This window comes from Oryx dammah, unplaced genomic scaffold (assembly GCF_014754425.2).
Source record: "Oryx dammah isolate SB20612 unplaced genomic scaffold, SCBI_Odam_1.1 HiC_scaffold_19, whole genome shotgun sequence".
NCBI classification, from domain to species: domain Eukaryota; kingdom Metazoa; phylum Chordata; class Mammalia; order Artiodactyla; family Bovidae; genus Oryx; species Oryx dammah.
In genome coordinates, this window is record NW_024070203.1 from 60639137 (window position 1) to 60663657 (window position 24521).

The following is a 24521-nucleotide window of genomic DNA, read 5'->3' on the forward strand; positions in this document are numbered from 1 at the left end:
AAAACATACTTCTTAGTGACATGTTAGACTTCCATGAATTAGGAGAAGTTTCTGAAATTTTTCTTTTCTCCCCTTCACCAAAAGGGAGCTAAATCCAATCTGGGGAGAACAAATGGGCAATGCAAGTTTGTACAGAGGGCAAATACTGACATTGACATTGCAGTCATATTGAGACTAAGCCTGTGATCACTAGCAGAGAGAGGGTGTTGAGTTCAAGGGTTTCACTGTAAGCTGGCATCATGAAGGTGACTAATGTGATTCCATATTACTACCTTCTTCTTGAGTCCTGTCAGAAGTATACAAAAATTTGTTTCTAGCAAGATACTTCAGTTTTCACCTCCATGTTTTGGATGGCCCAAGATAAACCTCATATAAGCTCCCCATTATAACAGGTTACTATACAGACAAGGCTATAAAATGCTACATGTGAAATCTGTAGAAAATGCAAATAACAGCTTTAGATACCCAGAAACTTCCGATCAACAGTTTTCATTGAGAAAATAATAATTAATGAATGTTTAAATAAATGAAAATTACACTTATAAATTGATCAAGCTACATGAAACTATAAATAGCCAGGAATATTAAAAAAAAGAAACAAAAGCATTTTTGAATGAACACTATAATTACTGAAGTTTAAATCATATGGATAGGAGAAGTAACAGATCGGCAAATGAATGAGAGCAATTGAGTTAATCAAAAGTTAAATCCGGAGGTATTAGCCAGAATACTTTAAAGGAGGGGAAAGGGATGGAAAATATCAATGGTGGTTATTAAGATATGAAAATACAAGATGTTCTAACATGAATCTAATTAGAGTCCCAGAAAAAAATAATATCGAATGGAAGATAGGCAATCATTATTTGTGGAGATAATGGCAGAAGAGTTTTTAACACTGATGAAAAACAGAAGTATAGATACAAAGTAGGATACCATATACTATGTAGATATGTAGATCTTTTTTGACTTTTGATGGGTTTTGTTGTTGTTGTTGAGTCACTAAATTGTGTCTTGACACTTTGGAACCCCATGGACTCTAGCCCGCCATGCTCCTCTGCCCATGGGATTTCCCATGGGAGAATACTGGAGTGGGTTGCCATTTCTCCTGGGGATCTTCCCAACCCAGGGTTTGATCCTGTGTCGCCTACATTGGCAGGTGGATTCTTTACCACTGAACCACCTGGGAAGCCCAGTATAAAGCCTGTTTTATGATGAAATGATGAATATTTTATGTAATTCATTGACTATTGTATTGAAAGTGAAAAACAGAATGGTTGGGTACAGAATGGTTGTAACTTCATTGGTTGTTTTTCTCATGGTCACATGGATGACTGGGAGCTGGGGCACCCTGTTGAGCCCAGCACCATTGTATCACAAATTCTGTGTATCATCACCCCAGGAAAAGATCCAAATTAAAAATGCAAAGTACAGTTTGTACTGAATGCTTTTGGCTTTTGCACCATCCTAAAAGGTTGAAAGATTGTAAGTCAAGTCTTCGTACGTGGAGGACTATCTGTATGCAAATAAATTCAGTCATAGACTGTTGTAGTAAAAAATATAATGCCAAGGCAGAGAGATTCCTTAGAGCAGTTAAAGAGAAACCACAGCTCAACTATTCAGAAAACAGTTTTTGGTTAATAGCAGATTTTTATCAGCAATAGTGGAAATCAGAAGAGAGAAGAATACTGTTCACAGTTTTGAAGGGAGAAAAAAATGGTCTACCTAGTGTTGTCTACTTGTCAAAACTATCTTCCAAAACTAAGAGAAAAGATATTTTCACATAAACAAAGACCAGGGAACTGTGAATAATTATATTTAACAACCATAGTGTGCCTAATTTATGCAATTATAAAGGGGTGGACTGAGATATTGGGCAACACTATTATGTTAATTTGCAGGGAGATTGATCAGAAGTAGGGTGTTCTAAGGTGCTTGAATTGTCTGGAGTTAGAATTTTGTTATGCATATTTTATTAGTTTTAGGGATAACTATTGAAAGAGTGGGCTTTCCTGGTGGCTCAGAGGTCAAGAATCTGCCTCCCAATGCAGGCTATGTGGGTTTGATCCTTGGGTAGGGAAGATCCTTTGGAGAAGGAAATGGCAACTTGCTCTAGTATTCTTGCATGGAGAATTCCATGGACAGAGGAGCCTAGTGGGCTACAGTTCATGGTGTCATAAAATAGTTGGACAGGACTTAACAACTAAATAACAGCAACAAAGGAAAGAGTAGGAGATAAGTACATGACTTCCAAAGCTCTAGAGGAGGAAAATGGACAACAAATAGAGAACACCCATCAGATTCAGTCTTTTTTTAATGGCAAAAGAGGATACATGGGGAAAAGTGGACAAATAGAATTTTTTTAAAAAGATGGTAAAAAAGTCCATATATCAAAAATCTTGAACCTGTGGGATTAAACTTTCTACTTAAAAATATTATCAGACATATTAAAAAAGAATATTTAACTAAAGCTATGTATAGGTTACACACTTAAAGCATAAGGCTGAGAGTTTGAAAGAACAAAATATAACAAGTTATAGGAGCAAATACAGACCAAATAAAACTTGAGGTAGCTTTATTAATCTCATACAGTTTAGACTCTTAAAAAACATATGTGGGGTAAGTCATTACCAATGAGAAGAGGTTCAGTTCATCAGCAAGATATATTAATTACTGATATATAAAATATGAATATAAAAATATATATGTAAAGCAAAAATTAATCAAGAACTACAGAGAAAATATGACAAACCACAAAGAATAAGACAAAAATATAAGACATATTTACAACAAAAAATATATAACAGGTAAAAAAATGGATAAAGTAGATAATATTTGCCAGTACTTATGAAGCACAGGCTGGAATCAAGGTTGCCGGGAGAAATGTCAATAACCTCAGATATGCAGATGATACCACTCTTATGATAGAAAGTGAATAGGAACTGAAGAGCCTCTTGATGAAAGTGAAAGAGGAGAGTGAAAAAGCTGGCTTGAAACTCAACAATCATGAAACTAAGATCATGGCGCCTGGTCCCATCACTTCATGGCAATCAAGTGGGGAAACAGTGGGGAAGATGGGGAAGAATGAATATGGGGAAACAATGGAAATGGTGAAAGACTTAATTTTCTTAGGCTCAAAATCACTGTGGATGGTGACGCAGCCACGAAGTTAAAAGACGCTTGTTTCTTGGAAGAAAAGCTGTGACCAACATAGACAGCATATTAAAAAGCAGAGACATTACTTTGCCAACAAAGGTCTGTCTAGTCAAAGCTATGATTTTTCCAGTAGTCATGTATGAATGTGAGAGTTGGACTATAAAGAAAGCTGAGTGCCAAAGAATTGATGCTTTTGAACTGTGGTGTTGGAGAAGACTCTTGAGAATCCCTTGGTCTGCAAGGAGATTCAACCAGTCCATCCTAAAGGAAATCAGTCTTGAATATTCATTGGAAGGACTGATGTTGAAGCTGAAGCTCCAATACTTTGGCCATCTCATGTGAAGAACTGACTCAAAGACAGGAGGAGAAGGGGACAATAGAGGATGAGGTGATTGGATGGCATCACTGACTCAACAGACATGACTTTGAGCAAACTCTGGGAGTTGGTGATGGGTAGGGAAGCCCAGCGTGCTGCAGTCCATGGGGTTGCAACGAGTCAGACACGACTGAGCGACTGAACTGAACTGATGATTTTATAAAGTGAATTTATCAGATTCTGGCAATATCAGATGCCCATATTCCCAAAGATCACATCATTTCAACCCTCAGAAGGAAACTTCTTGTTTGGGACCACTAGTAAACAAGTGAAAAAATGTTCAGAGTAGTATTTTTTTAAAGAGCAGGACAACCAATACAAAAATAAAAAACCGAAACAAACAAGAAAAGACCTCATAATTCATAAGAGATTAGTTACATGACTTGTAGATTTTTCATACATGGAATATTATGCAACAGTGAATTTGAATAAATGACAACTGAGTACAACGTGGGTGTCTTTATAATTTTGACTGAATAGAAACAAATCAAAGGCAGCTATTTGTAGCTTCACACCATTACAGAGTTCAAAAACCAGCAAAACAAAACTATATACATATATTCACATATATTTATAAATGTTTACACTGTATATGTGCATTATATTTATATACATACATTGAACTGAACCATAAATATTATTTTTCCTCCATAAATAATATTTTTCCTCTTTTTGTATATATATGTGTACATAGACTGTGTCAGTCTGAATCTCTGTATATGTGAAGAATATATATATATATATCATATTTTACGATTCTATAATTATGTTCCAGTTTTCACTTTTTGCCAAACCTGTTCATAAATGTGTATATAATGTGTGTGTACACATGTGTGACTAACATTATACAATAAAATTTTAAAATAAAAATGAGGCATCAGTTCTCATCATATACATATACAACAAACAATTTAATAAATATTTAACTTCCCTTATCATCTGGCTTCCCTGGTGGCTCAGAGATTAAAGCATCTGCCTGCAATGCGGGAGACCTGGGTTTGATCCCTGGGTGGGGAAGATCCCCTGGAGAAGGAAATGGCAGCCCACTCCAGTATTCTTGCCTGCAGAATCCCATGGACGGAGGAGCCTGGTGGGCTACAGTCGCAAAGAGTCGGACACGACTAAGTGAGCGACTTAACAACTGATGACTTATCATTAAGGAACTACTTGAAAATCAATGATATTGTCATTATCTATCTACTTAACTAGAATGTGGAAAAATGTACATATTTTTTGGTAGTGTATGTGATGACAAACATCTATCTGTTCAGAGTTAAAGTTTGTTAAACAGTGAATATTTTACACATAAAATATATATATCTCAGGTTGAAGGAAATAGCATTAGATGCAGTAGCTGATTAAATTAATGTAGCTACTTTACAATTTCTATCTTAAAAGAGCTCTGAGAAGGAGCATGAACTCTGTGCCCTGCTAGTTCTGAAGAATAGATTTTATGATAGGCACGTAATTATCAACACATCTGAAAAAGCTAAGCACAGAGTGCATTAGTACAGTTTCCAAGAGGGTGAGTACCATAATAGTAACATCTACATTTGTGTCTTTTACGTGTCATGTTCTTTTGAACAGTACGTAATAAATCAGTTGCCTGCAAGACTTTGAAATATAATTCAAGTTGAAAATTCCCATTGTGGCACAAAAAGTTACCCAGGATGATATAGTTAAGAAAATAACCCACAATTGTATTACCTTTATTTGGACACATAATTTATTAGAAATTTCAAATTTTATGGTCCTGAAGACTTTATACAAGAATAATTATTGAGTCTGGGAATAAGATAAGTGTTAATCATGATTTCCATTTCATATTATGTAAATTATACATATTATATAATTTATTTTCCACATCTTGTTTACTGTCTATTTCATGGAAAGATTTATCTTTCTATTTCGAACATTTGATAGGGACATCTTATTTTTGAAAGTGAATCATAAATTGAGATTTTTTTTTCAGATATGACATTAGTTGTTTTCTCCTACCATGTGAAGGTGAAATCACCCCACACTCTTCTAAAAAAAGGTCCAGTTACTCCAAATGAGTAAATACTCATCAGATCATTTCATTTAAGAAATACAGGATGAGCAGGTTGAATGGAATCTTACTCATTCAGAATTTCAGTTTTCATTAGATTATATATTATCTACTGCCCTTTGCACTTGACTAAGGCTGAATATTCAATTTTCAACATTTAAAAGTTGATTGAACTGGTTATCCACCTACACATCTGTAATTCCTTTTCTTTTTGTCCCTCAAATGCTCTCTTCACATGCTTTTCATGTCAACGTTCAGCAGCGCTGGTTACTTCAAGTGCCACACCTGTAGACTTACGACACAAAATATGACTCATTTTATTAGTTGTCACATCTACTGAACTATATTTCAATTAAATCACTTCATTTACTCTGCTTTTGTGACAACTTATTTGTCAGTATTTGTTTACCTAATTACCAAAAAATACCTTGAAGTCTTAATGGACTAGTATTTATACTTTATTCATTTACTTTGATGTTCATTTAGCCATTGAGACAGAAGAACTGCTTAAAAGTACTGAAAGTGAAATACAGGTTACTGGGTAAAGGAGAACTTTTTAAGTGATGGCAAAAATAAAGGAGAAAGGAGAAAAACAAAATGCTGCTTAGAGCTGACTCCACAAATACTGTGAGCTGTTCGTTATGAAAATTGAAATATACAGATATTATCAGAGTAGAGCAAAAGAGTAGCCTCTTAGCTGATTTTTCTAGAATTTAGAAAACCTCAGTTCTTTATGAATTATGAAAATAATTTTTAATCTCTACTAATGAATGAAACACTTCTACTAGAATAAAAGGCACTGAAATATGAATGGGTCTGAAATAAATGCTTTTTATAACACAGGAAAACTCTTGTCAAGTAGGATAAGGAAAAATCATTTTTTCTCGAAGAAACTTAAGTCACTTGAATCAAGTACGATTTGATTTTTTTATGCAGCTTGATCCAGTTTTCTCTGGAGGCAAAAGATGATTGTCTCTTTTATCAGAGTTGATTGTCTTCATTGTTTTGCATTGGACAAATTGAGATTTTATGAAAGTATATCAGAAACATTGCATGGGACATACTTACACTAAAATATTTGCATATTTTCTGAAATTTGCATGTAATTGGGCATTCTGTGTTTTATCTGACAGCCATGGCAGGGCCATCTACAGAATGATATCTTTTTTCTTCAGGTAGCATGAAGAGAATGTTTGCTATCCAGATGGCAGCAGAGTATAGAATTTAAATGAATGCAAATATATTTGCAGTGTCTTTTAAATTAGTTTTGCTTAATGTAGCTAGAGATAGAAGTTCTAGAAGTTTTAAAATAATAAAGACTTTATTCAGTGGGCCACTCAAAAGTATGCCATCTGCAAAATGTCTGTGTACTTCTTTATATTTCTCTGCTGTGTTATGACTCTATGTATTAAGTCTAGTGTTCCCTGGGCTGTGGTGGTTCATTCCTTTGGTTATTAAATAAGATATTTATTGATGCTCTGGGTGTTCTGGGTGGGGTGGAAGGATGTGTGGGCTTTGATCTTGATTTTCAGGCAATTACAATATAACTGTAAAGTAAGACCCACATGGTTATTTTTTAAATGAGAGCTTTTTAAGTGATGAAATAAATCTTTTTATGCCATCACTTAAATCAAAGGCCATTTTAATAAAAAGCAATGTGAAAAAAATCTTCAGAGGACGACAAAGTTTTGTAGCTCAGAAGATGGTAGGTTTTCTCTTGGGTTGAGTCATTCGAAGTTTTTATGGATGAGAAGGTAGTTAAGGTGGATCTTGAGAAATGAAGGGAAAATTCTCTGAACCTTTTAGAGGTTTTTATATTAACACTGATAAAATGAAATGCATGTAAGGAGGTTAGAGCAGAGTCCAAACTAATGCAGTTTGTCAATGACTAAACTTTTACTCTTCAATAATGTTTTTAATACTAGGGATTAAAAAAATCTTTTTATTTTTGGGGGGACACAGCAGTATGTTGAAGGTCTTTTCAGTTATTGTTGAGAGAGTAACACAAGTCAGAGAATATGCCCAAATCTTTCAGGAACTAGTTCCTGAATAAGTTAGTAACATTGCCTCTACTGTCTACCACATACATACAGGAGTAACTGTGGACCTGAGCTAAAATGCTGTCTCATGCCCTCCATATTCTTTTATGGATTGGCTTGTCTGTACTTCACATTCTTATTTTATGAAGTAGGGATGGAAATGGATACTTTGTGTGATTGTTGTTGGATAATATATATAAATGGCCTAGCACTAAAGAATACTGAAAGATGAGCCCCAAACTGAAATAAAGAAGATGAATTACTGTTTGGGGATTATGCTTGACAATGTCATGTTTATAGTTTGAGCTTATAAAGCTGTTAGGGTTGACTCTCAGAGGTGGGAGTATGTGCTTTAAGAGGGAAATGATGTTGCTCATCATAAAGAATTCATTTGGGAATGTTCTTCTATCAAATACTGAGTATGTATACGGTGAGTTCATTCCAGTCTAACTAAGACTCATCTTGACTTATTTCTGACCATGGTTTCATGACCCCTGCTATGTAAGGTGTGATCTGGGAACCAAAAGCGTCAGCATCATCTGGGATTTTGTAAGAAACAGAGACTATTGGGTTCCACGGCAGGGTCCCGAAATCAAACCCTGAATTATAATGAGATTCCTAGGTGATTTTTCTGAATGTTTAAGCACTAAAGAATACTGGGCTTAAGAATAACTGCTCAGATGTTAGCATAGGTGATTGAAAAGTTCATGTAGCAACTTTTGAAAATAATGCTTTTTTTTTTTTTTACTATATTTCTTATCATTTATTTGGTGAATATTATACAGAGAAAGAATTCCTTCAGTTTTCTGGAGTATTATGCAGCAAATGCCTTTTCTGTTTCACCTAGTGGTGTTCAATGGCCTGAAAGATGGAGTGCTTTAGCAGTTACTGCTTAATTGTCAAGCTTTGCTCTCTTTTCGTTAATAGTAGTCACACTCAGAATATGATTCTAAATAACATAGGGAGTAAAGGCATTACCTGTGCTTTATTAGAGTCAGAGGATGGCTTGCATCTGTTCATTCAGTTGTTTAGAACCAGGATATATCTGCTAATGTAGTTTGTGACTAGCTCTACATGGGTGTCCCCTGAAGATTGCTAAAAATTCAGATTCTCAGGTTATGCCCAGGGAGCTTCACTTAGGCATCTGTGAAATGCTGGAGACGTGGATTCGATCCCTGGGGTGGGTATGATCCCCTGGAGGAGGAAACGGGAACCCACTCCAGTATTTTTGCCTGGAAACTGCCATGGAGAGAGAATCCTGGTGGGCTATAGTCAGTGGGGTCGCAGAGAGTTGGATATGACTGAGCATAGAGCACAGAGGCTCTGGAATCTGTATAGCTAAGAAACTTCTTCAGTTGCAGCACTGAATGCATCCCATTTTGCAAAACATTGCTGTGGTTGGTCTTACTTCTGTCCATTAGAAGAACTTTCCCTTTCCCTCATGTTTTCATTTTTTATCCCCCATGTTTTCATTGTCAATATTGCCAGTGATTTCATTAATTTTTATATAAAGTTAAAAATTTAGGCAACTGAGGATAAAAAAATAGAACATCTGTCTGGAAGGTGGCAGTGAAGTCGCTCAGTCTTGTCCAACTCTTTGCCACCCCATGAAGTGTAGCCTAGCAGGCTCCTCCATCTATGGGATTTTCCAGGCAACAGTACTGGAAGGTAGTAGCCCTGTATTCTTGAGTGAATGTAGACGAAATGGACAAGACACTGTTTCTCCATTTTACTTATCTGTAAAATAGGCCTTATACATCAGTGCAACGTGAGATCACTAAGGGTGAGTGCTTTGAAGTCTTCAAAAGAAAGGTGTGTACGTTAAGTTTGTTATTGCCACCTTGCTTTAATATCCTTCCTGTTAATATGTGTTTTTCTTTTCAACGTAAAACCCGGTTCTCACTGAGGACTTATCTCTGCAGTTTCTGTCTTCTTCCTGCTTTATTATACAGTTGCATTTAGACAGTCCTCCAGTCCGTCTTGGTTTTACCTTGATCATTCAGAATAGGAGCTCCTCTGTGGGCATATCAGAACAGCTCTTGCTGAGACTCGTAAGAAATCAGAGAGTTGTTTGTTGGGGTAGGAACTTGGAACTAGAAAACCTAGAAGTCCCAGACATCTTGTTTCAGTGTGATACTTTGTGATGAATTCATTGCCTAGACAAGACACCCAGAACTCTTTGTATATTTAGGTGGACATGTCAGTCAAATACTGGATAAAGGTTAGGTGTATTCATCTTTATTTGGTGAAGGAATAGGTTGGTTCAAGGACGTTTCTAGATTGCAGTGTAAAGTAGATATTGATGGCACATAATCTTAGTTACTGAGATATATTACTAGATATAGTATGGTTTTAAACCACCTTACTGAATACACTCACAATGCATCCCCACCTCTGAAGATTGTAATAAAGCACAGGTAATGCCATTTCCATCTTTGTTATTCAGAATTTTAAGATTATGGATAATAATACTCATACTATTATTGAAAAAAGAGTAAGACTTGACAAGTAAACTGCTAAACTGCCTCATCTTTGAGGCATTGAATACCACTAGGTGAAGCTGAAAAGGCATAAAATACATTCTACCTGGTAATGTCTTAAAGAATCTTCTAGGAAATAAACATAGTTTTAAGAGTGATGTCTATCATGGTTAAGGTACATGGGAGAATAGAAAAGAATGATAGCAAATTACCGTTTGGTACAATACCAAACCAAAGTTTCACCTCCTTTGAAGGGAGTATGGAATGCAGATTCACATATAAGCTGCCCTTTATTTAATTTTAGGATTTATATTGATTAACTCATATCAGAGATTTTCATTTTGCAGGTGAGGAAATTGAGGCTGGTTCAGTAAATATCTAAAGTTGCATATAGAGTAAAATACAGAGCCAAGACCAAAATTTAGGCATTCTGGTTCTAGCATCTCTTAAGTGGACTAAATTGCTCCTCTAGTAAGAACTGTGAGTCTGCTGTTAATTTTGTCATGTCATACTCGAGAATCTTTTATTTCCTCTCCTGTTTGTTGAATCTTTCTCCTTGTTGCCCTAAAATGAATTGTCTTTATTTCTTGAAATAACATCACTGTAATTCTTGGGAACATTTGTCCTTTGGAATTTTTTGGTCCTTTGTAGAAGTAGCAGTGGCCGTTTATAGTCTTAGTTTATAGGCACAGATTTCATCACAGACTTTAAGCAGAGACTCCACCATGTCAGGGAAACCATTAGCATACTTGCCAGAGTAGGTAGTGAGCTCATTAGAACTGTCTTGGGATGTAGGTCAATCAGAGCTTTTGAATGTGCTTCCTGATGATGGGTTTTGTTTATGTTTAATTTTCCATATTGAATAGATCATGTGGTATATCTTCAGTAGGGTATTTCCTGGGTATATTTAGACTTTCAACCATTCTGATAATTCATTTTTATCTGTCTGATCAAGCTTTGTAAAGCTAAGCTAACAATTTGGGGATACAGTTTGAGTTTAGGAGTTTATATTCCATTGGATGATAAGCAGATATAGTTAGTGGTAGGAAGGATCTCTGAATGAGGTTCCCAGATGTTCTAAGTCCGAGATTTTGGGTCTTGCCTATTGTCCTTTGTGATCTTAATTCTGTTTCAAGTTTTCTGGCTTTGATTTTGGTGGCAAGATTCATGTGTATATTTTCTCCTTAACAGCTGGCTTTTTTCAGTTGAGAATAATTTATCTTAATATTATATTTTTATGGTCAATTCATTTATCATTTATTGTATATCTTCTTGTTTTACTTTTGCTACTTAATGAAGAAAAATAAGAGAAAAAAAGATTGAAAACAGCCTCCTTAAAAAGTAAAACTTTATCCTTATTTATTCAACCAAATGTAGGCTCTTAATGATAAGAAGATAATCATGTACTGAGTTAATTGCTCTCAACAAATATTGGCGGAGATTTTGTTACATGTCTTAATACATTTGAGTTTTGCTTCCTTAAAATGAGAGTGCTGTTTTGGATTCTCAGCCATCAGACAGGTCTCAGAATGAAGTCATCCAATACAGAAACTATTAAAGTCCCAAAGCTATTAGAGCACACATTTACCTAAGCTACCCCGCTGCTTATAGCCTTACATTTGCTTCCCTTTCTCCGAAGACACCTGCCTCCTTGCCATGGTCCACACAACTCTAGCTTATCCTCAAGCTTGTTGATTATTAGCTTTCTCTTACTTATTCCTCTCAAACATCAGTGGCCTCTTGTAGTATCTTAGATTTGCTAGAATGTACTGCCCTTTCCCCTCCCTCCTTCTCCTCCAAGGATAGCTCTTTTCTATCGTTTCTTTGATGTGCTTCCCTCAGAAAGGCCTTCCTGGCATCCTTAAGGAGCCCTTCCACCCCACTATCACCCCATCCATTTCATTCTTAGCGTTTATCACTCTTTGTCCTCACGTATTTATTTATAGTCTAATGTGAAGCTTGTCATTCCTGACTAGACTCTAAACACCAGGTGGACAAAGACTGCGTGCCTTGTATTCCCCAGTGTGTACCCAGTGCCTAGCAGAGTGATACAGTGATGGTTATCTACAGATTACATAGAGGAGTACCTATTTTGCCTGAGCCTTGAGCAATAGGTCTCAAAACCTATTTTGTTACTTTATTTCAAGTTGTAACTCCTAACATATTATATCAGTGGAGTAGCAAGTGTTTCACATGGTTGTTTAATTAGAGAGCCATGCAGGGTTTTTACAATTAAAGAATGTATGCCTCATTCTGTTCTGAGTTGTTTGTGCACCTTTCCAGTCTGCCTTTTAGGATACACTGCCTCTGTTCTTCTTTATTAAACAAACATTTGTCTTCATTTAACAGTTACCGTTCTGTCTTTAGCAGCAAGAGATGCTACAAAAGCCAACAATAAGGTCTCCTTGTTTTATGCCTTATAAAAAGAAAGCACATACATAAACCCACATTCACACCCCCTCCTTGAATGAATATATTTGTACAGCACCTATCATGCTGCTTGGCACCCAAGAGATACTCACTTGGTCAAATGTTCATAAGTCCTTAGAGTTAAAAAAACTTTGTCTTAAAAGTTTTTGAGCTTCTGATATATCTTACTTATTAGGTTATATAGGGTGCATGCTCAGTTGCTCAGTTGTGTCTGACTTTTTGTTATCCTGGACAGTAGCCCAGCAGACTCCTCTGTCCATGGGATTTTCTAAGCAAGAATACTGGAGTGGGTTGCCATTTTCTCCTCCAGAGGATCTTCCTGACCCATGAATCAATCAAACCTGCATCTCCTGCATAGGCAGTTGGATTCTTTACCACTGAGCCTCCTCGGAAGCCCTAGCTTACATAGGGGAGTCAGCTACATTTGTTTGATTCAGTGGATTTGAATTTATGATAGAAAAGAACATTGTAATCAGTCTGGTATAATTTATTTTAATTTGTATAAAGGCTGTATAGAATACTTCAGCACACTAGAAATCTATGTATATTTAGAGTGTAAAATATCTCAGTTTAGTTTAAATAAGCAGAAACAGAAAAGTCCATTGATGAAATCAGGTGTAAAAATTTATGAATTTCTTTTAAATAATATAGAACTGATGATTATGCAGTCACGGTAAAAAGAACAGAGCAGGTCCTTCAATAATAAAGCACACCATCCAGTTTTAATCGTGGCTCGGCTGGTGTGTGTACACAGAAGTGTGTGTGTGTGTTCATATCCCTGCTATTGCTAATATAACAAACGGGAATAGTGCATGCCTTACCTCGAAATAAGAGGCCGGTTCAGTGTATGCCAGTTTCTGGGTGCTGAGAAGACTGTATTTCGTTCTGCCTATTACATTACAGGGGATAAAATCAGGTGCTTGAAGACGATTTTTTTAAGCTGTCTGTGTGCTAGATTCCGAGTGACGGTTTTCTTCTCCTGCAGGAGAGCACACAGCTGCTACAAATGCCGTCAGTGCAGTTTTACAGCTGCGGAGACTCAGTCACTACTGGAGCACTTCAACACTGTTCACTGCCAGGAGCAGGACAGCACTACAGCCAACGGCGAAGAGGACGGCCATGCCGTCTCCACCATCAAGGAGGAGCCCAAGATTGACCTCAAGGTCTACAGTCTGCTCAATCCAGACTCTAAAATGGGAGAGCCAGTTGCTGAGAGTGTGGTGAAGAGGGAGAAGCTCGAAGACAAGGATGGGCTGAAAGAAAAGGCTTGGGCTGAGAGTTCAAGCGATGACCTGCGCAGCGTGACTTGGAGAGGGGCGGACATCCTACGGGGCAGCCCCTCTTATACCCAAGCCAGCCTGGGACTCCTGACCCCTGTGTCCGGCCCCCAGGAGCAGACGAAGACTCTGAGGGATAGCCCCAACGTCGAGGCTGCCCACCTGGCGCGCCCTCTTTACGGCTTGGCTGTGGACACCAAGGGCTTCCTGCAGGGGGCGCCCGCGGGCGGAGAGAAGGCCGGCGCCCTCCCCCAGCAGTATCCCGCGTCTGGAGAGAGCAAGTCCAAGGATGAATCCCAGTCCCTGTTACGGGTAGGAAGGTTTCATTTTTTAAAATAATCCTTTTTATCTTAAAGGGAAAGCTGGGGGAGCCCACATTCTCCAGAGTTAGTATCATGCCTTTAACCAAGTGCAGCTAAATGATGGGTGTCAATCTGGGGGTTTATAGGTAATCCGGCCGAAGTGGGAGGAAGCCGCTGCCGGGCGTTTGTGTGTACGCGACACACACTTGATCGTGTGGGGTAGAAGCCACTTGTTTGTCACTGCGTTCAGCTCTGATTGAATGTTTGTTAGTCATTCCTGGTGGTTATGCAACACGGCGAGGGTGCTTTTGGAAAAGGGAGGCTCGAGATCCCAGAAGGATACACATCTGTTACCTTAAAATGACAAAATGGCTTTGAAGTTTTGAAGTGGTGTGACACAGTTGATGGTTAAGAAGGAATGTAGCAGAGATGTAAATCACTAAGAGTGCAAAGCCCTTGGTGAGATATGAATACAAAAATGTGGTGTTTTTAAAACTCACAGTATAGTTACATACACACGCTAGTTGTGTTATTGCAAAAAGGAGGGGAAAAAATGAGATAGACCTAAGTGTGAATGCTGTGAAGAGTATCCAAAGAAGAGAACCATGAATTATATATTATTGGGCTCTTGTAGGGAGAAAGACATAGTCCCACCTGAAAAAAAAAAACAAAAGTTCTCTAAGATCCTTGAGCACTCTCTTCATGCTATGTAGACTGTGACTTGTCAAGGAATATTTTAGATTTTGAAAATTCGTGAGCTCCCAGTGGACTGATGCTTGCTTTTTGCCTAAGGCACCACCACTTCAGCATCTCACTTTGACTCTGAGAAAGTTTTGAGCTTTCAGGCTGATTTTAAAGCTTTGTTCCTGTGTGGAAGGTAGGATCAGAAACACCAGATAACTTTTACAAAAGAGCTGGTTAGGAAATACAGTTCAGCCAGCCCAGTGCTGACCTGGAAGTTAGAGACCACTGAGTTCTCTTTGGATGTATTCTGAGGAGAAAAATTACTTTTTCCAAGGGTGGCTTGGATGCTCTGCTCTCATTTCCTACAGAGTCTCTAAAGCCTGTTTCTGAGTTTTCTCTAGTAGCATTGAGAAATGCCCCTTAGAGGAGCACTGCTGCTGCTGCTGCTGCTGCTAAGTCGCTTCAGTTGTGTCCGACTCTGTGCGACCCCATAGACGGCAGCCCACCAGGCTCCTCTGTCCCTGGGATTCTCCAGGCAAGAACACTGGAGTGGCTTGCCATTTCCTTCTCCAATGCATGAAAATGAAACGTGAAGTCACTCAGTCATGTCCGACTCTTAGCGACCTCATGGACCGCAGCCTACCAGGCTCCTCTGTCCATGGGATTTCCCAGGCAAGAGTACTGGAGTGGGGTGCCATTGCCTTAGAGCACAGTTAATTATAAAAGCTGTTACCTTTCCTGTCTGCAGTCATGCCCTGAAGCTAAGGAAGGGCTTGAATGCAGAAGAGTATATGCCTTCTTGTGCACTGAGAGACAATCCTTCCTGCCTACTGGGAAGGAGCAAGTTGAACTAAGTAACTCTGGAAAGAAGAGAAATAGTTCCTGTGCTTTTCAAGTGGGTACTCAATTTAGGGAGCTTCTTTCTTATAATATGCATTTTATCATTGTACATGCTCATCATTTTCTTAGGGAGTCACAACTCTTCTGATCTCAGGTGGCTAAAAGGCAGGAAGGACATGCCCTAGGATTTTTAAATTTTAGGTTGCATCTTGACAGTGTGGTGGAATTGATGGCCTTACATATGTATCACCAGATCTTCCATGCTTCCCCCACCTCCGCCCCCCACTTAACAATGTTTTTTCATCCACTTAACAATGTTTTTTCATCCATGACATCTTCATTTGGTATCAAATTATGTGACTCTTTTAGACTGTTTCTGGAATGTTACCTTTTCTTCCTCTATTTGTATACACTTAAGAATCTGGAGTGAGCAGTAATTTATGAAGTAAATTATGAAGTAATTTATGAAGCAGTGCAGCCTAAAATCTGAGCAGGATTGTTCTATTCTTTAAGCAGCCTGAGGATGATAATACTTTTCAAAAAAAAAATTGTTTTTCTCAATTCCTCCACTTCCTTAATTCCCTGATTTCAACTTTCTATTGCATCATTTCAACTGTCTTTTCAGTTCCTCTGCATTAGATGCTGAAGTAGGAAATCCTCAGCGAGAGGCTACTTAACTATGTTCTATAATGCCTATCAGATTCCTCACCGTAGGGTTTGTGATACTTAAAGGCCATCATCTACTAAATTTTGAGAGCTGACCCCCAGAAATATATACACACATATATATATACACACACACAGACATATAATATATATATATATATATATATTTAAAGTGTCTTGGATCATTCTTCTGTAATTTCAGTAAAATTTGAATCTTTAAAATTTGTATTTTCATTGGAATTGACTCGTGGTTTTGAAAGTCATCCATTTTATTGGACGTTTGGGACAGTAAGTGTTAGCTGATTTGATTTATTATGAAATATTTAGGGTATAACTGAATTTAAAAGTTTTAATGTGCACATAAATTGCTGATTAACCTTTTAAGATGCTTGTGAGAATTAAGAAGCAGAGCCCATTTTGATTGTGAATTTGACCAGAATTTTACTTTCATTCTAATTGTGAATTTGACCAGAATTTTACTTTGGTGGTAAAAATTAGTGTCACTAAGTTACCATGGCAAGTACATACTTCTCAGTTCTTTTCTCTGCCATTAGCCAGAGGAAACCCAAAAGAATATCGCCATCATATTTACTAAGGCCGAAACAAAGTACTTTAATTGTGTAATTTTAGAGGTCCCATAAAAATTTATAAATACACAATTGAAATATGCAAACACAATTTAAATGTTTTAAATGAAAATTTATAGTGGTCTTTGTAAATATGTATCTACAGAATATTATCCATACTTGAATTTAAATAGTAGAATGGAACTTGAAATTAACTTGCTGTTTGGCATGTTTGTTTCAAAATAGTAAGAGATTTAAGAAATGGAAAATAGATTTTAAAGTAATTTTTTAAATTAAGTAGTCTATCTGATATATCATTAATAGAACAAGTATATTTATAAATACATTTATTCATGTAGTTTCTAATACTAAAATAAAAACTTGACCATCATCTTTGACTATTGTGCAGAGTGGTATTGAGAATTAAGTATGGAAAATATTAATTTAAAATAGTTTAACACTATGCTGGTAAATAATGGAAACATTTTTTAACACATTATTAACTGGGGGATTTTTGCAGAAACTAACACCTGTGGCATTAATACGTCTCTCGTCAATAATGTGTTAAGAGTAAGCTGACTGGAGATAGGGTTATGTTACAAAGCATGTAGTTATAATGTTGCTTGCAGTGTACTGGTTTTTCTGATACTTGTTTTTAACTGGTTTTAGTTATGAAATTTTGCTGCACTCCAAGTGAGGAAGGAAATATAAGAATCACAGAGAAGAGCTCAAGTTTCAAAATATTCGTTAGTTTTCTTCACTTCTTTTTTCTCTTTCCTTTTTTCATAGATCAGTGTTTGGCTTTTAATTTTATACTCAGTGGCAGCTCATATATGTATATTTTCATTCGGTGTATGTCTTTAGATTTCCCTTGTTACTAGTATGAAATTGATCTTGTTATAAAAATGTCTAAATAATGTATGTGACCTGTGTTTATCATTGTGCTTTGAATATGGCAGGGAACACATTAACATAAGCTTCATCTTGTAAATTGTTTTATGAAAATTGGGTTTTTCTGTGGATTAACAGTATTTCTATAAATCATTTTTTCCCTTTTATGAGTAGAAATATTAAACCCTGTAGATGCTTTGTTAGAAATAGTCCAAGTGTACAGGTAAACTTTAACTGTTCCTCTTTTAAAACTTCTAGATCTTATAAAACATGAATAAGCTCCTGAAAATGTTTTGAATATGCATCATTGAAGTTTAGCTCCGTGAATAGGTTAACATATTTCATACTGCCTTGCTGAAAGCAAAATTAATTGGTTTTGTATTCAAATAGATGTTCCCTTCTCATTTTAAACTAAACAGCCTAGTATAGTCATAACTCAGGGTAGTCAGGTGCTCTTTTCTGACCAGCATCTTGTAGAAATTTTATTTTCACAAGGGTGTTGTTTATTTGGTAGCTTTCTTATGCAGATGTAACTGTATTCATTTTATTATTTCCTGGTTGAGAAATTCTAGGTTTCATTCTTGTAATTAACGTTTTAGATTGGACTGTATAACACAGAAAGCTTTGTCTTTTAGCTGATAACCACATTAAAAGAAACCAAACACCTGTCATTAAATTTCACAAAGATTTTGCCAAAGACAAATACGTTTTAAAAAAATTTTTTAATAAAATGCAGACATATAAACATTTGATTGGGAGATCTTTACTTTATGTAGTAAACTCAATGTCATGTCAGAATAGAATGTCACAGTCAGATAACTGATAGTCTCTAATTCTTCCATCAGTGCAAATGCCCTAGTTATCAGTCCACTTTGCTCTTGCACCTAGGTGAAATATAAATCTCTTTGTGATTGATTTTAGTTTGCAGTGTGCATTTATTTATGGAAGTTTGTCCAATTAGCATGTACATTTTGCACTGCTTGGTTTTGACAGAGATGTCTGGCCAGGGTTGTGGAGCTGAGTTTCACGTTCTGGGTGTTGAGATCCAAGTTGAACGATTGGCTCAAAGAAAGGGCCTCCCAGGGTCCTGTTCATCTGTATCCCAGAGAGGATTATGATGCCAGCCATCCTCCCAAGAGTGCTGAGCAACTTAGTTAATTAACGTTTGTCAGGCCATTTGAGATTGTCAGATGCAGGGTTCTAGATAAGTGCAAAGGAGTATGATGATTTGTTCATTTTGTAAATGTGATACCAAGACAGTACAAAGCAGGTGTTATTTTCCTCTTTCTTCAGCGGCGTTAAATTTATAGTTTAAAGATTGTTGATACCGGACAGTCCATTGAGATGCAAAAATGTTCTTTTGGGGACAGTCCATTGGCAGCCAAACAGACGTTTAAACAAGCAACATTGTTGAATGCCTCTACAACCATTGACAGAAGATCGCAGGAACTTCTTTTAAACTAAAGATGATCTTTAGTGAGAAGTCTGATATTTATTGTTTTGCTTCATGTTTAATGAAAATAGAAGCAGCTATCATTTAAGTATTGTTGTTTTAACATAGTGTTTAGGTACATAAGTATTTTCCTGACTCCATTTGAATTTTTTACTTGCATATGTCAAATACCATAGAGAAGGTCTAAACCAGGACAAATGGGGAGTATGTACTTCCCTGATCATTAGCTGGAAATAGTAATTTATAAGCCATGTTGGTGAAGTTTCTTTTGAGGTAACTGTTGATATTTGTTTTGCCTAAGAATAAAATATTAAAAACCATTGACTCTATCCAGAGATGAACAATCCTTGTAAGATTATGATTTAAAACAGTATGATTTAAATTCAAGAATATAATAGGTTTATTTTAAAAATAGCAATCATTCATCCACTTAGTTTTTGTTTAATAGTGAACATAATCATTTTGTTTTTATTATTATTATTTTTTTTTTAAAATTTATTTTTTATTTTACTTTACAATTCTGTATTGGTTTTGCCATACATTGACATGAATCCACCACGGGTGTACATTTTGTTTTTATTAAAGAAAATCTAGGTAGCTTTTTTCCCCTTTATTAGCTATTTATCTTTTACATTTAATATACTATATTTGACAATAGATCACTACTAAAATCAACTTGATATGTATATGTTTGACCAATGGGATTTTCTGTTATTCTACTTTCTTTCATTTAAGTCAGCTCCCCTGGCTCAAGTATTTTTTTAAAGTGCATTTTTTTTTCTCTTTTTTGTAACCTAGGCTTTTTGTGAAGTCTGGCATAGTTCTGCTGGCCCAGGTTTCTAAGGCAGGGGAAGCAGATGTATCTTTTAGTGAATTGGGCTGTAAGTTTGTAGTTACTGTGAAATGGTATCCTTCAGCACAGTTATCTGTTAATTATTTCCTGTATAACTATCTTTTGCTGGCTTCCTATTTTTTTTTTTCACAGACAGCATGAGTCAGAAGATAACAGGGCCCAAAAAGGACCCTATTGTTGAATGTTCTTAGATGTTGGAAGTGAACAGTATTCAGAAAGTGGCCCAAGTTTCAAGAGCACAGATGCAGAATGATTCAAAAGTGTGTCAGCCATGAGCTACACACAGCCTTGGAGTGAATCTTAATGTTCTTCTGGCAAAGTCCAGTCTGATGGATGGATGGATTTCATAGAAGTGTCGATTACCTAAAATCCAGGAAAACTTTTTACCTTGGGTTTCTGTGTGTTTTCTTATTTGCTTCCACCAAAAAAGAAAGAAAATATTGTTTTCATTGTTATATTCTTTTACTCTCCTTTTCCTTTGATTCTGTTAGTGAACTTTCATTAAGTGTTTGTAGACAAGCATGTTGATTACTGGGATGGTCTACGAATAAACTCAAGGAAACTTGGCAAGCAGGACCTGGTGTGGTTGTGTTACTAGTTGTGTTACTATCTGAATCAAGGAGATTCAGATAGTTGCAGTGAACTTCCAGGAAGCTGTTTCCTTTATTTTGGTGAACCAGCATTTACATTTATGTTGTGTTGTGTTAATTCCTCAGTGGTATCCGACTCTTTGTGACCCCATGGACTGGAGCCTGCCAGGCTCTTATTCATAGATGTTTATGAAAGTGAAAGTGAAAGTAGCTTAGCCATCTCTGACTCTTTGCAACCCTATGGACTGTACAGTCCATGGAATTCTCCAGGCCAGAATACTGGAATGGGTTACCATTTCCTTCTTCAGGGGATCTTCCCAATCCAGGGATCAAACCCAGGTCTCCTGCATTGCAGGCGGATTCTTTACCAGCTAGTTGAGCTACAAGGGAAGCCCTTATAGATGTTTATGTTTAACTATAATTTACAAGTAGAATAGAATCTGGATGATAACCTTAATTGGAAAAAATCCATAACATTCATCTTGTGATGTATTTTTATTCTGTTACCAGTGATTAGACAGGACATTTGTAAGTTGGGAGGTATCATCTCCCATGTTAGGATAATCAGATAGCTCTCACACATAATTTTACATGTTAACCTGCCTTTTAAAAATGTTTCTCACCTTCCAATATTTAATTTGGACGTATTAATTATGAAAAGGATGAGTTATTTCATACCTGAAAATTTACCTGTCTGTAGGATCACGATTAACCAGCAAAACTGAGGATATACACCTATATTTCTAAAAGGGAAAATACAGTTTATAATGTTTAAATAAGAAAGCACATGACTGATAGCATGTGTTGTCCCATGTTCAAGTTAACTGTCATCCAAACAGGTCATTGTTAAGAGACACAATAAATAAATATTGCTTGGAAAATAATATCCTAGAAATATCTAATTAAGAATTAACTATTAAACTGAATTGACTGATGATGAATGCAGATAATTAAGGAAAAACCAAATGATACTCATTAAGAGCTATTTCTTATGTGTATGAAAAATGACAAATATCCAATAGCCAGACAATGATATGATTTGCTTCCCTTATAGTACACGTGCAGTACAGTTTATTTTTTAGAGAATTTATTTCTAAGTACTATTTATGTTCTTAAGCAGAGTTGAATCATGTGTCTTGGTGAAAGCAGTTAGCTCAGATAGACTTACCTTTTGTAGGGGAAAAATCTCTTTATTTTGCTTGTTTTCATTTTGCTTCCATTGATGATGTTTTCACTACTGTTTACAGTTTCTTGACCTAGTTTTTACATTCCTGGAGGTGTCTTGGATGTGGTGAATAATAGTATAGGCTTTGAGGGAATATAAGAGAGAAGAACTTAATTTTTCCTCTTAAAATATGAAATTTAATGATCTTTATTCTTATTTGTTGCTGAAATATTTACATTGATTCCATTAAGAAGTATTTTTCTTTTGTAGGATTTTCAGAATGTCAGATAGAATAGTCTTTCTTTACTACTTCTTAATAACGTATTAAAATGATAAGAAAAAAAAAACATTTTCTTGATTAACATTGAGTGTGGTTGTTATAGCCTAAAAATACAGAAGCTCAGGCCTTTCTTAACCAATTAATGACATTTATGAAGACATGTCTGTTGTCATTTACAAACAGGAGTTAAGTCAGACTTATATATGAAAATCTAAAAATTTACAAATGGAACATTTGAGAGAACTATTCCCCCTACTTGAAATTAATCATTTGCTTTAAAAATAAAACCTCAGTGTAAGACTTTTAATATTTATTCCCTGAAACCTTAAAAAATGAAAATGTTATTTACTTATAAGTTTTTAGAAATCTTATCTGTTTTGTAAAATGTGCTACAATTGAAGCAATGTTGGCCATATTTTAGGAGATACACATTTGGTTAATTTAATTCCTCTTAAAAAGTCAGGAATTTACAATCTAAAATTTTCTTGATAATTCAAGAAAATATATCTACTTTGCCTGAATCATGTAACTGATTCAAGAAAAGTTGGAGGTTTTTAAAATGTGGCTTGTCCAAATGGTCAGTCTACAAATTAAATATCCAGTTACTATGCCTCTCAAAACTTTATGCTATAATATATCCAAATTATTCTTTAGAAATATGCTCAGCCCTCTCAAGGTACAGATGAGTTTGAAAGTGGGTGTGTTCCACCTTTAATGGAGTGTCTCTGGTTGTGATTCAGGCTTGAAAGGATTTTATTTACCAGTAAAATTATACTTTATATTTTCTTTTTTACTCTTCTTCTGTGATGCAGTGGAAAGAGTACTGGATTGGAGGAAAAAGAGGCTTTGTGTTCTAGACTTACTTTGTGACTAACTAGCTTTGTGACCCTGGGTGAGTCACTCAATCTTAATGCCCTGTTTCCTTCTTTGGAAAATTATAGAGATAGAAGCATACAATTGCTCACATCTCTTTAAGACTGCAAACTCTGGGACCAAGCAAATTTTCTATATAACCTTAAACATTTAGATCTGTGATACTTGAGTCAACTTTAAGACAAATATCTTAGTGATTCTAGTGTCCAAAGAGACATCATGTATTTGATATACAAGTTTCTACGTCTAATTGCCCTCTAATGGCTGACAACCCATAAATTATAAACAATGCAGTCTAAAATCTTCAACAATTGTATTATTGGGGCTTATCTTATACAAGAAAGCTCATTCTTTGACAATAACTTTGATTCAAAGAATCATGTTATTAAGGGGCCACTTATGAATGCCAATAAAGAGAAGTCTGCACAATGAGAAATAAAATAATTCTGGTGAGAATATGACATGTTTAAAGTCTATTTCCTCAGTTTCTTGGCATTTGAGTGATGATGCCTGTTTTGTTCACAGTCAGATGTTCAAATCAGAATTTTGGATGCAGAAACTAATTTTAGTAGGTGGGGTGCAGATTTCTTATGAGTCCATGAATAGATTCTAATCCCAGCTGTTTCATTACAATTATAAAAATAAAATTGGCTGTGAATCATTCAAACTCTATTTAATGGATGTGAATAATTCAGTTTTGTCCCACTGAAATCTTTAAACTGTAAACCTATCTCAGATTCTCTATGCTCCTTCAGATTCTCTGTCTCCAGCATTCTTACCTGGAGAATCTCGGAGAGGAGAGGGGGTTGCAAGAGTTGGACACGACCTAGCGACTCAACCACCACCACATTTATGTATGAATTATTTGCAGTATTAATGGTCGTGATGAAAAAGACCATATTTGTACTCAGTCCCTGTGGGTTTCAGGAGAGGAGGTTGCCTCTGGGGTGGGGCTGATGATGAAAATGACAAATTAGGAAAGGTCTATGAAAGAGAAAAGGATATCAAATTAGTGTTTGTTGACATTTTCTTTCCCATTAAAATATATATGTTCATTAGACATTTTGGAAAATATAAATAAGCAAAAGGAAGAAAATGACTACTCAACACTTTAATGTATCCCCCCACACACAAAAACATCCACATACAAACATAGATTTGTATGTTTATCTTTAAGTAGCCTTCAATTTCACTATATAATAAATTATAAACATTTTCTCATATTAGTGTATATTCTGCTACATCAGATTTACTGACCTCATAGTACTTCATTATGTACTGTACTGGTTGTACTAGAAAAAATGATTTTTGATCCCCTGTTGCCAGACTTTTAAGTTACTTCCAATTTTTGCTATGGTAAATAGTGCTGCATTGAATATATTGTGACTACATAATTGTATCTTGCTTACAATTTTAAATTGTTCAAACTAGCTTCCCTAAAATCAGTTTCCTCTATGGAGTGACATAGTAGTGGAGTTAATGGCGAGTTTAGGTTACTTTACCAGCCCTATGTGCATATATACTCTTTGGAAATGGGAAAACATTTTACTCGT

The 24521-nt window shown here is 36.0% G+C and overlaps 1 protein-coding gene across 2 annotated transcripts in view; it reads left to right on the plus strand.

Annotated features, from left to right (window-relative positions):
* LOC120878896 (zinc finger transcription factor Trps1) overlaps positions 1-24521 on the plus strand; it is a 275377-nt gene that overhangs the window by 69276 nt on the left and 181580 nt on the right. For both annotated transcript variants that reach the window (XM_040261806.1, XM_040261807.1), the window contains one exon: positions 13514-14117. In XM_040261806.1, the coding sequence (XP_040117740.1) occupies positions 13514-14117 (604 nt within the window). The remainder of the gene's footprint in view (positions 1-13513; positions 14118-24521) is intronic.